The sequence below is a fragment of the Anser anser genome (genome assembly GCF_964211835.1).
Source record: "Anser anser genome assembly, chromosome: 6".
In the NCBI taxonomy this organism is placed as follows: Eukaryota; Metazoa; Chordata; class Aves; order Anseriformes; family Anatidae; genus Anser; species Anser anser.
Window position 1 is genome coordinate 9,820,531 of NC_139726.1, and position 15,639 is coordinate 9,836,169.

At 48.6% G+C, this 15,639-nt stretch overlaps 1 protein-coding gene and 1 long non-coding RNA gene across 3 annotated transcripts; one reads left to right on the forward strand and one right to left on the reverse strand.

Moving 5' to 3' along the window:
• Positions 1–671: 671 nt before the first annotated feature.
• On the reverse strand, positions 672–2,338 carry LOC310901724. Its single transcript, XR_014586075.1, has 3 exons — positions 1,058–2,338; positions 893–977; positions 672–808 (listed from the first exon to the last, which is right to left on the reverse strand). It is a non-coding gene; the product is annotated as an uncharacterized lncRNA (long non-coding RNA).
• A 347-nt stretch (positions 2,339–2,685) lies between these two features.
• Positions 2,686–13,790, forward strand: MARCO (macrophage receptor with collagenous structure). Of its 2 annotated transcripts, none has more exons than XM_083841944.1 (15): positions 2,686–3,035; positions 4,952–5,053; positions 5,330–5,545; positions 5,926–5,961; positions 6,963–7,007; positions 7,342–7,449; positions 8,242–8,349; positions 8,460–8,504; positions 8,899–8,997; positions 9,093–9,146; positions 9,779–9,823; positions 9,979–10,086; positions 11,318–11,359; positions 11,716–11,892; positions 12,229–13,790. In XM_083841944.1, exons 1-15 carry the CDS (start codon positions 2,855–2,857, stop codon positions 12,357–12,359), a joined length of 1,497 nt encoding a protein of 498 aa, XP_083698070.1. In that variant the 5' UTR covers positions 2,686–2,854; the 3' UTR covers positions 12,360–13,790. The 2 variants fall into 2 exon arrangements, with proteins under 2 accessions (XP_083698070.1, XP_083698071.1); XM_083841945.1 differs by lacking the exon at positions 2,686–3,035 and adding an exon at positions 3,678–3,901.
• Positions 13,791–15,639: the final 1,849 nt, after the last annotated feature.

Here is a 15,639-nt window from a genome sequence, read left to right on the forward strand (position 1 = left end):
CTGTGGATTTAAACACCAGGGATCTGAAAATATTTATAAGTCCTCACTCCCATACGGGTCCAGGCTCCACCTTTAATGTCCCAGCAGAAATCACCGATGTTCAGCTCTTGCGTGTTCACCTCAGCCTCCCTTCTGCATGAAAACCCTCCAGGCACCGCAACATTTCTTGTCCTTCAAGTCAGATCCGCTTGTTCTTTGAGGGTGTGCTGACGAGGGCTGAGCCGGGCAGCCAGTGGGACCCTCACAAGGGACACCCCAGACCTGACCCCTCGGTGAGCTGCCTGTGGGCAGATCACTCACAGCATGCTCTGGCACCCTCTGAGTTCAGCAGTGTCCCCAGATAGGCACAGGCACTGAACATCTTGGTCTTCATCCAGGAGAACAAGGCACACCCCAAACTGACCCAAACTGACCACGAGGATATTCCCCCCCATGTGATGTTGTGCTCAGCAGTAAAAGCTCAGGCAAAGAAGAAGGAAGGGGGAATGGTTGTGGTTATGGCATTTTTCTTCCCAAACAGCTATCACACGTGCCAAGGGCCTGCTTCCCAGGAAGTGGCCATGTATCTGCGTGCTAATGGGAAGTAGAGAACTGATTCTTTCCTCTTTCTGCTTTGCTTGCACACACAGCTTTTGCTTTCCCCACCAAAGTGCCATCATGTCACTGCAGGAGTCTTCTCGCCTTCCTTCTGTTTTCTCCCTGTCCCAAGGGAGGAGGAGGCTGAGCAAGCGGCTGAGCAGGTGTTTGGTTGGTGGCCACTCATCACAAGAGCCCACTGGGATGTCAAAGCTTACCAGCCCAGTTCATTCTAAAAAGAGGAAGAGAGAGAAAAATCATGTGAAATAGCAAAAGCAAAACAAAACAAAATCAGCTAGTTTAAGAACAAACCTACCACTGCAGAGGCAGAGGCTCCGGTCTCTACCAGACATGTCCCAGGTCGTCCACAGCTACCAGGACCTGCAGGAGAGCACTGCGGTCTGTGGGCAGGAACACTTTTTATTTTATGTCCATCTGCAGAAACTGAGTACAGGTGTTGGGATATGGGGTAGACTCTTACCTTTTTGGCTGCCACTCTCAATTCAGTCTAGAGGCAACTGCCAAAACATCAGAGGCTGCTGCCCTGGCTCTCCTGACATGTGGCCTGTTTGTGCCCTCACCTCTTCCTCGTCTTTTGAGGGGCACCAAAGCCCCCTGAATTCTGCCCATTTATACCTCGGACAGTTTGGAATCCATTAGGTGAGTTTGGAAACACTGCCATGCTGATGGAAAAACACTTCTGAGCTAGGACATCTTCTCATTTGGCAAAACAAAACAACAAAAAAAACACCTTAAACAAAAAAATCACAGATTCTGTTCCTTCAGGATAAATGCTTATCTTGAGGAAGCTGACATCCGTCCAGGCTCCCCGGCTGTATCACTGCTGAGAAGCACTGTGATTACCTAACGCCAGCCCAGAGCTTGGTGTAACATCTCTTCTTTCAGCCATGAGTAGGCAACTTCTGGTGGTGACAAACGCCTGCAGCTGACACAAGTGGTGAAATGACATGAGAGAGGCAGTGGGCATGGCCAGGGGGCAGACACTTCCCTTGCCTTCCACCAGCAGTTACCTGAGGGCCCGTGACGTTGATGTGGCTGTGGTCCATCCTTACAACTCAGCTCAGCTGTGGTGCACCTTTGCAACGAGAGCATGAGGAGCACCTTCTGCCCAGCATGAGCCACCAGCATCACAGCATGGGAAGGGCTAGGGTGAGCAGGAGGACTTCAGGCTCTTCCCCAAGACTTTGGCAGAGTGCTTCAAAAGGGGCAGGAGGAGCATCAGGAGGGAGAGGAGGCTGAGAGCCTGGAGGGCGAGGCTGATGGCCCGGCAGACGTGTCCCATAATGTGCTGGAAACTGCTATTCTATTAATAATCATATTGTTTCAGCAAACCCTCGATCCCAGGAGACCACACTGAATCAGCAGTTTCTTTTCTTTTTTCTTCCCTGAGTTAGTAACCCTGATTGCACAACCAAAGTCAGTCTGCTGCTGCAGCCAGTGGTGGGGCAGCAAGAAATGAACGACAGCAGAAAGTGGGAGGTGGCAGAGGCCCAGTGAACACGGTGGTGCATGATCTCTGATGCCAGCAGCATGACTGAGACACCCGCTGCCATGTGAAAATAGGGAAAAAATAGGGAAATCTGCCACCGGTTTGCAGAGGCTGACACCCAGATGGATATACGCTGCGATGCTCCCAGGCAGCCAGGTGCCTGAGAATCAGGCTTGACCACCTGGGTGGGCAACCAAAGCTGGCAGCTGGAGTTGGGCAGGATCATGGCTTTGCTATTGACTTTCCTGCAGTAGCCAAGTGAAGAACTGGAGTTTGAACCCTGAAGCAGTGAGGATCAGGACTGTGTGGCTAAAAGACTTGGTGCTGCAGCTCTGCTGTGTGCTGCACCTGAATGACATCCATCGCTATAAACACCCACCTGCAACCGTGCCCAGCCCATCACCTGGCCCAGCTGGAGGTGGCTTCACACCGTTAGAGATGGGCTGGATGTGAGTCCTCACCCCCCTGCGATGCCGTGAAGGGAGAGCACGCACGGGTGGTTACTGCGGCTCGGCAGATCGGTGGTAACCTCTCCAGCCACCCTAATAGCAGAGAGATCCTCTTCCTCTCTGTTGGTGCCAACCCAGGTCACAGCTGCGTGTTTGAAAGGCGAACGCAGAAGTCGATTTCAAAATCCCCACTTATTTTTGGTTTAAGCCTTTTAGAGAGCAAGGCGGCAGGTGCAGAAGCGAGGGTCTCGCTGCACCGGGCTGTCCAGCTGAGGACTTCCAGCTGCCTGTGCCCCAGGTTGGCTCCGTGCTCTCTCCCATGGCCACAGAAAGTGGCGAGGTCTCTGCAGGGCCACGACCGGGCAGGCACCTGCTATCGGGGAGGGGACCCTGTGATGGTGGCTCCTCTGTGCCTCGGAGGGGACAGCGGGTGGCAGCGGCAACGTGGGCACGCAGGGCTCTGCCCAGCACCTACCGACGGCTCTCGCCTGATGGCCTGGGTGAGTCACTTCCCTCTGTGCCAGCCCCGGCACAAATTTCGGAGATGGCGAAATGCCGTGGGGGTGAGATGTACAGGGCGTGGGTGAGACGGTGAGGTGGTGGAAATGGTGTCTGTGGAATTGGGAGAAGGAGGTTGGGGGCTGGAGAAGACCTCAGTAGGAGGCTGAAAGTGTCTCTCCTCCATTACACCTCAAGCCCACTTTGGCTTCAGCCGCCCCCACCCCACCATCGCTCTCTTGTCCTTACAGCTCCCCCTGATTCTTTTCCTCCTTGCATTTCAGTCATAAATCATCATATTAGTGCCCATTAGCATGGGGCTTATCACCGTGCAGGACTTCACCTGTCCTCCCAGAGGATGGATCTTGAAGCTAGCATTGAATCAGGGGTCTCCTTTCCTTCTGGAGGAGGTTTACTTGTGGTAGGAGCCAAAAGGCCACCTGGCACGCAACCCTCCTGAAGTGCGGAGACGTTTCATAACTGAAACTTCTGTTGAACTTCTTGCAGGACCACGCTTGAGGCTCTGTGGATGTGGTGAGCGAGCAGGGAAGAGCAGCTGAGCATCTCAGCTGCGGGAAGTTTTGAGGAACTGTTCAAATTACCACATCAGAGTTCTCACAAGTCTATAAAAACTGAGCGGATAGGAAAAGCATATCAGAAAGCATATCAAATCAGGAGGCAGATAGGAAGTCCCTTCAGTTCTCTGTTGTCCCCAATCTGACAAGGATCTAGGTCAGCCACAATACGTTTGTCATGAAAATTAAAGACAGATACGGAGGAGAGGGAAATTCAAGTGATATGAGCACTTTCAGTATTTCAGACAAGATTGGGTTTGCTTCAGCTGCTACTACAACCTTTCAGATAAGTGGTAAGGTTTCTTTTTATTAAATGGATTGATGTGGATTTTATTATGAGAAACATAAAAAGGAAATTATGTATTTATACTGACTATTAAATGCTTTTCACAATAATTATGCTACTAAATTAACTGACCATTTAAAAAGAGCAGTATATGAAACCGTTGTTTCCAGACAAAGCTGATGCTGAGCATCATAAAATAGTTCTCTCCCTGTTTCAGAAAATGCCTAATTTCGCTGAGTCAAACTGTCATGTCTTAATAGTTAAGATACTGAAATCACCAGATCCAATAAAAAAAATAAAAGAAGTTTATGAATTTTTAGCTGAATATAAATACTTTATTGCTGACTAAACCATTCTATTGTAAAACTAATTAAATCTTTGTACTCTATTCAAGCTAAGACTTTAAACTCCTCATTACATTACTTTGAAAAAAAAAAAAACAAAACTCAATTAAGGGTAACTTATTGCATGTCTAAAGTAATTATTAATGCTTCAAAAATCCTTTTTTTTTTTTTTTTCCTCCTTAAAGGCCAAATTTGACAAAGCAGTTCGTTTCTTTTACACTTGCTGGTGACAATTTGTTTTAAATGTTACAACTTGTTTTCATGTGTTCTGCAGTTCAGTTTGTTATTGATTTCTCATTTGTGTCGATGTGCACTTGCATCGCTGTTAGAGCCGCAGGTATGCAGGTCCCTGGGGAGGGAGAGCGTGTGGTCTGACCAGCCCTCCTTGCGTGGCAGCCTGGGACAAATAAACGTGATGGAAATGGGGAGCTCGTTGATGCAGAAAGGGGACAACAGCCCTGCTCACACTGTCACAGGCTGGATTAGGTCCCAATGGAAGTGAGCTGGTTAAACCAGCTAAGGAAAAGATGCCAAGGGTGAATCGCAGTGCACAGCCCGGGTCGGTTCATGGGACCCAGCAGCCTCGCAGGACTCCCTGCCACTGGAAAGCACTGAGGTTTTAGTGTGGCCAAGCCTGAAATGGCTGGAAACAAGCAGAGTTTGTAATGGGAGAGATGTGAGAGGATGTTTGTCCTACTTTTGTTGGTTTTTAGAGCCTCAAAGCCAAAGAAAGCCATCCACATGCTGTGCTCGGACTGCCCTTTGCATCTACCTGCTGCTGCTGACGGTCGGCCAGGGGCTGCTGGCATACAAAGGTAATGCTTCCACCCAAAGGAGCTTTGCTGGGTGCTCTGGGAGCTCGTGGGCACACAGACAGTCAATGTGTCTGCTGCAGGAAGGCAATCCCCAACCCACACCTGTGCTTTGCATCTGCCCTGGGTCCAAATGTCTGCACCCGTGGCTGCAGCAAAGCCCAGCATGTGAAAACAGGCCCCATTGGTGGTACTTAACTGCACAGGTACCAGGGAGCTGCTCTGCTGACCAAGAATTTCCCAGGGAACATTCACTGCACAGATGTTTTGTTTCCTCAGTGTTTAAGATGGAGGAGGAGATGTTGAAACGTCAAGAAAATAATGTGTCATATGCAGAAGGGGTGCTGGGAAGATCCTATGCCAACAGCCTTTTTTTGGAGGGGGACGTGAGACATGAAGAAAACTGGAGGAGAAGCATAGAAGAGGAAATCATCATCATTAAAAACAGCAATGCAAACTTGGTGACGATGATGAGCAACATCAGCCTGGTTGCAGGTATGGCTTCATTTCTCCATGCTGGCTATTCAGTGGGGAGAGCTGGTTCTTCTGCACCACCGGCAAGGCTGGGCCAAATAAAGGAAAATCTAGTTCTGAAGGAATAACCTGGGCGAGATTTGGTCTTCCTGTCCAGTAGTTAGTGATGCTCCAGTGCCCAGGGTCGGACGTTGTCCACGGAGCTGGTGCAGCTGGAGAAGCCAGAGCACTGCCCTGTGCTTCACCTGGCTCCCTCTGCAGCTGCGTGTGGGGCTGGGGGCTGCTCTCCCCTCCTGTAACTCAGTGCCCTCCAAAAGGCTGCTGTCTTCAGCCCTGACTTATTGGTATGTCCTTCCCTGAGTAACGACTACTGAAAATTATCCATTAAATATTTATTTCAGGTCCTCCTGGACGCAAAGGAGATCCTGGTCCACCAGGTATGTGGGTAGATGAGCCATAAGAAACTTTTCTCTTTTCCTTTCTTTTTTTCTGGTAAGAGATCTGAGGTGAAGATTTGGGATTTCGGTCACTAGACCCCTGTCCTACCACATGCGCAGTGCCCTGGCCATGAGGAGACCTGTCATACTTTTGACCGATCCCCAGGAGCTTCAGCTTGCCCAAGACAATTCAAGGAGACTTTCCCAATCCCTGCTCTGTGGGGCCTCAGACAAACAGTGCATGTAGCGAGCAGTGACAGACCTGGGACCTTGTCCACCCTGTCCTTGGGGGAACAGCTACATGGGCTTGGGAATGAGCTGGGAGCGAGAGCTCTCCTCTGCACAAGCACAATCTGCTGCGCTGGGTCCTTGGGGGTGTCAGGTGGAATTGCACCAGCTGCAGGAGATAAATGTCTGCAGACTGTGAGGATGCAGCAAGATCTGATCTCATGTTGGCTCTGCTTTTAGCAGAGGTTGGACCAGGCACTTTCCAAAGAAACTGAGGTTTCTGTGATCCTGTAATGATGATCTAAGATGCACCCCTTGTTATGTCAGGTCTGTATCTCATCCATCCCTAGTTTTTGGCTATGCTCATGAGCTTTGCTGAAGAAAAAAAAAATAGATTTTTAAAAAATCATCTTTTTCATATCTTCCTGGCTGCATTCACAACGATGAAAAACAACCTCCAGCCAAACACTGTTACTATTCTTCAGAGCCCAATAGCTCAGGGCTTTTTGAGGGAAGATCTCCCCAGAGGTCCCCGTGAGCAGGCGGTCAGCAGGGTTTGGCTGGGGGACAGCTGGCCCCTGCCCAGCACGCACTCAGCCCAGCTCCAAGGACTTCGCTCGAGTGCCTGCCTTCACCTCTGCCAGCTGAAGATTGGCCTCAGCGGTGACCGAAGGCACATGTACAAAGGATGGTTAAAAAATTCACCTCTTCTTCTTGCTCATTATTGTGAATAGATGATGTGTATCAGCTGATAGATGTGTTTTACATCTCAGGGCTACAGGGACCACCGGGGACTAAGGGAGACCGAGGAATCCAAGGTAAGGCTTTTCTGAAACCTGAATCACTTCTGTGGATGAGCATAACGTGACTTTATGGATGATTTTATGGGCAATCTTGTCCTCAGTTAAGATGTAGGTTAGTAGGAATGTCATTGGAGTTGAAGAAATAAGCCTATGTAAAACTAGTGCGAACAAGAGCAAAACTTAGCTGGAAAAAATATTGTCTGAAAGAATTGTCTTGCCCTCTGCCTCTGGCACCACTCTCAGGTACACGGAGAGCAGCGTTTGGCTCACGTTGTGTGGCCTGCTGCTGCTGCTGTTCACTAGGCACGATATCCACGGCAGCATCAGAAGTGTGGTTTTGTCCATGCAGGCTTACAGGGACTGCAGGGCACGAAGGGGAGTAAAGGAGATCCTGGCCCTGCCGGCCCAAGTGGTGAACCTGGAGTAAGAGGAGAAAAAGGAGAGATGGGGCTTGCAGGTAAGGCTTCTTCACTGTTGCAACACTTTTAAAATTCTCCCATGTATTCCTATTTAAACTGGTTTCACTTAAAACACCAGGTGAAGTCTTCATAGGTCCCATATTTCACAAAAACAGGACTTTGGGTTTGATCTGGAGGGATCTCATTTTGTGTTGTGTTCCAGCAAAGCTCCCAAAGGGCGGAAGGGAGACCTGCAAAATGTTGACTCTGCACCGTGGAAGTCTCCTCATAGAGTGACCTTTGTCTAATGAAAGGCACAAGTATTCAATTATCAGCATGTCCCAGATTTAAGCAGCAATGTTTACAGTAGGATTTTCATGGTATAACATAATACAATATAATTTATCTACAGAAGCACATGGATGTTAGTTTTGACTATAGTAAAACCTACTTCTGAGAACTTTATACCCTATTTAAGCCTTTTTTACACCATAAGTAGGAGAGTTATGCACCATTTTCTCTCCTGTGCAGCACACATTAGTGGGTATCTCCCAGATAACCAAAATTCAACAGTCTCAAGTAGGCTGCACCTGGAAAGGAAAGGCTGAAGGCAGCATAGCAAAAGAAAGCAGGAGATGTACGTGGTGCAGATGAGAAAGGACACTTGCACAGGTTGGCTAGAGACTCCTCAGAAGTAAATCACCAGAACCCACCACTCTGGGCCAACCTTTGGTGCTGGGACAGCTGGAAGGAGGTGCCCCACTGCCTTCAGAGACAAATCTTTGTGTTGTATTAGTTTCGTTTTGTTTGTTTGTTTTTAATTTACACGCACGTGCTGTGCTGTTTGGTAGGTGTCCAAGGACAAAAAGGTGAAACGGGCAAGAAGGGAGATTCGGGGCCCCCTGGACCCGTGGGTCCTCAGGGAAAACAGGGAGACCAGGGACTGCCAGGTTTCAATGGTAAGTGCAGAGGATGCAGCACAGCTGACACACGTGCTGTGCTGGAGGGCTCCTCCAGCTGAAGCATTCAGCTACGTCCCGCTAGCACTGATGCCAAGATTTTGTTACAGGCAGCGTGGGGGAGCCTGGACGTCCTGGGCAGAAAGGAGAGACAGGTAAGCAGCACAGAAGGTACAGTTTCTTCTAGGAATAGGAGACTAATCTCTTTAAGATGATGTGTCATGACAAGGAAAGCTGCAGCCAGGATAGCTCCCAGCATGGATAAGAGATGATGATTAGATGGAGAAACCATGCCAACATTGTGCAAACCCGTCCTGCAGCCAAACCCTACTCAGTGTGCAAGAAAACAAGAGGGAGAGGAAGGTTTTGTACCATGGAAGACCACATCCTTCCTGACGTGTGCATGCATGGTTCCTTGGGGAGAACCGGTGTTTGCTTTCATAGGGATAACTCAGTCTGCACGGCATGGGGGTCAGTGACAGAGCTATCTTTTGTTTTCCTCCTTTGTGTATTGACCGCATTTCACACGTTCTGTTGTTCACCCTCAAGGCTCAGCTGGAGAACAAGGCCCCCCGGGAGCTGCTGGCCCCAGCGGCAAACCTGGCCAGAAGGGGGAGAAGGGGGACCTCGGGCCCAGGGGTAGTCCAGGTACAAAGCTACCAAAATCCGTTACCCACTGCCCTTCTACACTGGCCTCTCTTTGAGTGATAGATTTACTTTCCCTGACTTGTTTTTACTTTCAGGAATGGCAGGCAATGCGGGACTCAAAGGTGAAAAGGGAGACAGCGGATTAACAGGTAAAGGAGCATCTCAGGAAGAGGTCTCTTCAGAGACCAGCTTGGAGCACATAGCCCAGGCCTTTGCTTTGACCTTCCACCGGAGGAAGTCCACCTCTGTACCATGGGCACCCAAAACAACAGAGTAACGTTCTGCTGCACAAACCTATTCCCATGTATTTCCCTTTTAACTCTGAATGTACGTAGTGCACACAGCCTCTCATCTCCATCAGGTTGAAGTGCTACACCCTCCTGCACTCCTGGACACCCGGATGATAGGGAGCCACCTGGCCCAACGTTACGTGTTTGTCTGCTGAACCTGAGGTTTTGTGCCCAGGCTCTCTGTGGCCAGCGAGGACCTACCTGGAGGTGGGGTCTCTCTGCCAACAGTGGAGTTTAGGATGTGATACAAATGACCTGAAATCCATCTACTACCAAACACACAAACGCAACTCTCCACTGTCTTTATTTTCTCTACTGAGGGGGTCTGCCCTGAGTATAGTGGGAAGTCAGACATCAGCTTCAGAAATAGATGACTGTTTACACTACAGCTAACCTGGACTGAGTGAAACCAACCCTAAATAATAGTTTGCATAAACTTTTTTAATCGTATAAATATCTTTTTTTTCTTCTTCTTCTTTTCATGATCTTAGGTATTCCAGGGCAAAAAGGAACAAAGGGAGACCAGGGCCCACAAGGTAAATATTTTTTTGAAAGCACTACTTATTCTGATGATGATTAAGCACAGTACTTTAGATGTCACTTCCCAGTTCTCTGCATCAATGTGAAATGCTTTTCACACTGTTTCTTTGGCAAGGAACAAAAATAATAACTTTTTTTGGTTTCCTCACAGGCAGCATAGGCCCAATTGGTCCAAAAGGAAGTAAGGGAGATCATGGCAGTTCTGGTCTAAAAGGTGAACGAGGAGTAAAAGGAGAAAAAGGAGACCGCGGACTTACAGGTAAGGCTGTTTGCCAAGGGCTCTGTGGAGCTGAGGGAACATCTGGGTTTGGGATTGTACAGCACAGCCTGGCACAAGCTGCCCTGGGGCACTTTCTCAGGAGCAACTGGACAGATAGATCAGTCTTCCCAGGAGGTGAATGTGAGGAGTATCACATTCATACCTTGGGAGTCTTGCTAAAAGATACACAAGTAAACAGCTGCATTGGATTTTTTCAAATCCATGCCCAGAGACATCTTGCAATGTACTGTGCTTCTGGGATTGATGTGGTGGTAAGGAACAGAATCAGCAACACAAGGGCTATTTAAGAAAGCCTCTCTTGTCGCAGGACAAAAACCAGACAGTTCAAAAGGGCCAACACTACAACAACTCCCCATCCTTACCCTCTTCTTTTCCAGTCACTGAATGCTTCCCAAAACCCTAAGGCCTGTAGTAAAATAATAAACAAAATATTATTTGAACAGGCCACAGGAAGAAATCAGCTTTTTTTTTTTTGGTGTTCACATTGAACAGTACAAGAGTCCTCAGACATAAAGTAAAATGGGGGCTATGTGGGGCTCCTCTGTGCACTCCTCTTCTGGAGCTTTGCCTCCGGAAGAGGGGTGGAAGGGGAGGAATAGCCTAACTGGGCTGACCCCAAGCTAGGTAGCGCACTCTGGGTGGGTCTCAGCTCCCACCCTGCTGCAGAAGGAGATGGCAATATGTGCTTTGCCAAAGTAGCTTTGGGGGTGAAGAGCTTACCATGACTTTTCAAGCACCTACACTCTCAGGACCAGGGTGCTGTATGGAAATGTGGAGAACTTGTGAGTGGCTTTCTGCTGTCCCATGGCAGCACCTAGAGAGCAAACCCCACGATGCAGATCTTCCTGCAAATACTTTGGGAGACACTGTGCCTGCTTCTGGAGAGCCCAGAGGCTCTCAGAGAAGTCATTTTACAGTTAGTGGGAATAAGGCATATTTCCCAAGAGTAAGTGGATGGGGTTTTGTAAACTGATCTTTTCGTGGGCCATGCATTAAGAAAACTGTGCCATGTGTTATCCTACTTTTCTTGCTACACTGTTTTCACATTCCTTTCACATACCCTCAGTCACTTCAGAAGGTCCCTTCTATGTGGAGACAGAAACCTCTGCCCATATGTGACCCACCCAATTACTCAAAAAAAAAAAAAGCAATAACTGTATTTTTCCCCAAGCAGCAGTCAAATATTTTCTTATTTTTCAATTTGGAACAGGTTCCCCAGGAGCGAAAGGCAGCAAAGGTGAACAGGGAGCAGGTATGGGACTTTTATCTATCTGCTATCGCTTGACTTTGGCATCAAAGCTACTTTTGAGATCAAGACCAGTGGGAATCCTGCACACACAAGTTAACCTGCCACACAGCTACCAGAACTGAGGGGTCTCAGCTGAAAAATTACACTGAGCTGCAGCCTCTGGAGCCGGGACAGGGCCTTCAATTGTTCAGATCTGAGCTAAAAACTTCAGGTCCCATCCCAGCTGCAGCTGTGGAGATGGGAGCATTCATCTGGCTTGGGCAGTCACTGCTTCCATCTTTCAAAGTGCTTTTAGCATCTCCACCCATACATTTAGTACAGTTATTTTTTTACAGTTATTATCTCTTCCAATCCATCAGGTCGCTTCAGCAACTACATACGAATCGTGGGTGGTGGCAGGAGGGGTCGCGTGGAAATCCTTCACAACCAGTCCTGGGGAACGATATGTGACGATGGCTGGGACGTGCAAAGCGCCTCTGTGGTCTGCAAGATGCTGGGATACAGCTCTGCCATCGCTGCCTTCACTGCGGCAGGAGGTGAGTCCGCAGCAGCCCCCCAGGCTGGGCTGCGAGGCAGGGGCTGCACGACCCGCCTGGCACGGGAGGTATCGCACACCCTGCAAGCAATGGGACAGCAAAGAGGATGGTTTAAAAGGGACAGCTCTGTCCCCTTGGGACAAGATAGCTGCATGTCAGGTGCTGCCTGAACTGTGCCCAAAGGCTGGCGTTCCAATATGCCAACCGTGCAACCCAACACATGCCCGCAGCCCATGGGGTTCCCTTTAGAAAAGTGCACGCTACCATTTCCTCTGTACATCAGTGACTGCTTTTGGTTGTTTGTTGTACTTATTTGTCTTAATTCCTCTTCCAAAGGCACTGGGCAAATTTGGCTTGATGACGTGAATTGCAGAGGGAATGAAGAGTCAATTTATGACTGCGCAAAATCCAACTGGGGCACACACAACTGCTCCCACAGTGAGGACGCAGGGGTGGAGTGTATCTGATGGGAGCCAGGGCTGCCCCAGGAGCCACTGCCTGCCAAAGTGCTCTGTGGGGCTCCTCCTGTCCATACCGTCAAACCAACTTGTGCAGGCTGCGCTTATAACGTATTTACTAAACATGTTGACAGAGAAAGCTGAATTTTCGATGCATCAATAACAATCACAAGACCTACGGATAACCTGAGACATCCCAGCTGTTACAAAACAGCTGGAGCTCAGACACATGAGTGAGTTCACAGCTTTGCCAGCTACCTGACATCAGCCCACCTGCAGGAGCTCACACGCGTGTGCCCTCTCAGCCCGCAGCACAGGAGAGCTGCTCTGCTTGGGCTCAGTGCAGGGAGAGAGAACAGGACAAGCCTGAGGAAAGCAGCAGTTATTGCAGCTTAGCTGGCCCAGTCCATCTTCATCACAGTGCAGTTGTGAACTTGAACCTAAAAACCTCGGTAAAATGCAAGTACCCAAGGCAGCAGGTGCTCAGAAATCATCAGGTGATCTATCTGGAGTGCAAACACAAAGATTCTCCAGAGGAGATGATGATCAGAGGTTAAAGTGCCACCATCCAGGTGCCTCACCATCCTGGTTTAGCACAGACCTGGCCAAGTCCCCTGCCTTCTCTGTCAGCATTTCCCATCCTGCCCCCAAGAACAAAACCCTTACCTTATCTGGTGTGTAAAAGTAAGTGCTTTCAGATCTTTAGAAATTAGACGATCCACTAAAGTAAAGGGATGATGAATAAGAGCAATAATGGGAAAGTACCAGCTAATTAAACTTTCGGAGTGAAAATATGGTCCCAAACCAAAAGCTTCCGCCTTAAAGGGAAGTCTTACACAAGTTTGAGATAACAGCTGAAAGGCTCCTCTTTCTTCTGTCCTAAAGCTTTTTCATCAGCACTGGGCATTTGGCAGGTGACAATCAGCCTGTGTATAAATAGCTGTGCACATTGCAGCACCCTGCTTGTGGACCTTTTTTTTAAAATATCAGAAATGGATGTAAGCAACCCCATATCTCTGCCTTAATGTTAGTCATAACTGCACTTGTTTACACAGTTTCAAAACTCATTTTTGGTGCTCACAAATCCAGATATAACTGGAAAAAAACAAGCAGTGCTGGTAAGAGCAAAAGACAATGGGACATCCAGGGATGATGTGAGTGAGGAGACCCAGCACCACGCAGTGCTGTCTGCAACAATGCTGTTTTGACCTAAAGGAAATGTTTGGTACAGGGTCTAAGGCCTCAGGAAAGTCTGGAAAATCCCAGAAGTTTTCCACGATGCACTCTGGTGCCTTTGACAGCAGAAAAATGAATAGAGACAGTTATCAGTCCTGGCTCCAGTTTAGAGGAGGCAAAGAGCATCTGCAACCTACAATGGATGAAACCTGACAAATGACAAATATTGCAGATTTGGTGGAAATAGACAGTGGCTCATCTGCATGAGAAGAGGCAAGAGCTTTCTGTTCTGGTGAGGAGCCTGGTCAGCACTACCAGCACGCTCAGTACCCACACTTAAGCTAGCAGCTTCTGCAGGCTCTCCCACGGCACTGCTGAACCTGTGTGGGCTTCTTTTTTTTTCTTTTTTTTTCTTTTTTCTTTTTTTTTTCTTTGTTTTTTTTTTTTGGTGACATTATGTAAATGAAGCGTTGCTACTGTTAGAAAATAAAGGATTTATAAACCAAATATCTTGTCTTGTCACATCAGCAGGTGCTGCTTACGCTCCCATTTCCTCTATTTCCTCACTACTGCTACTACTACTACACTAGGTTATGTTCCTCACCATTTTCAGGCTAAATGCTGAGGCATTCAATCTGAACAGGCAAAACTGCCACCAAAGGCAAAGTCAACACGTCCCCACTGGCGACCCTTTGGCTGACTTAAATCCCCATAAATCTCATTTCTGGAGAACGGGCACCCAGAAAATAAGTGTTGTGCCAGGATTAAGGTGAGGACACCAGGGGCTAGATCTGTATGACAAAGTACGGCAAAGGATGCCGTAGCCCAGCCTGTCTGCTCCTAAGCACAAGGACAGCTTGAACCCAAGCTGCTGTCCAACAGTGGCCAGCCCAGTGCACATGTGCTCACACCAGTACAGTTCATTCTGGTCTGGGAAGGGAAACAAACATCCAAGCACAAGGCTCAGGACTGGAACTTGTGTTAATATAGCAATGCTGGTGAAACCAAATCTTGGCAGGAAAACAAACATTGGTTTCATAAAACCACTGCGGTGTGTTCAGTGCAGAGGGGGAAGCCCATCCAGCTGGGCAGAGAGTTGCAGGCACAAAACCATGCAAGCTTTCGGCTCTCATGCAAGAATCAGAAACAATGGCTCCTGCCTGCTGAAGGAGAACATGTCAGAGCTGCGAGAGAAGAACCAAGCCTAGTGCAGGATGTGCCACGTGTAAGAAGTAGGGTTCTCGTGGCCAAGTCACACAATGTGTCAGTCCATATGGATCTGCTTGGAGAAGCACTGGCCAGCTGAGAATAAATGGCAAAGGCTGCTAGGTGATGGCAGCATGGTTTATGTCTGATCCTTTTATGTCCAAAGCAGGGTGAAACCAGAAAGAAGTCTCTAACATGGCCACTAAAGCACTAAGAAATTTCTCGTGGTTTCCATTGGATGTAGATAGGTTGAAGGAGTCAGGGAGGCTGTGAGCCTGTCTGCTAGGGTGCAGCCTTGCTTCCTGAGAAGCCAGGAGTCCAAGTGCCAGAAAAAATAAATAAAAAAATGAAGTCCACCTTTAGGAGATTCACAATTCACATTAAATTCCTTGCTTTTAATTCAGATCTCAGCCAGGCAGCTCCTCACCTGGTCTGAATTGTCATATGCCATGTTTTGCTTGAGGCAAGAAAAGCCCCTATTTAACTCCAGAAAAAGCAAAGACAAACAAGCAAACCAAAACCAACCAACCAAACACTGCTCTCTTTCAGAACCTCTGGACAAAACCAGCACGGGGAGGGCTGAGTTACCCCGACACCAAGCACTGTGCCACGAAACGCTCTGCGGAGCTGCAAGGGCACTGGCTGGCCATGCAGATACCGCGGCACGGCCGGGCCTGGCCTGAGCCATTCCTCACAGAGACCCCAGACCCAGGCTCGGCTGACACAGGTTTATTATTGATTAAAGATGCTCCTTCCCGACACTAAGGGGAGCTCAAGGGCCACCACCCACTCCACTCCTGCTGTGCGTGGGTGATGGCAAGGGACACAGAGGTGTTTTGCTCTGTCTGACAGGCGGATGGCACAGATGCTCAGAACCTGAGTGGCTCGGTCTAAAGGGGTGAGACAG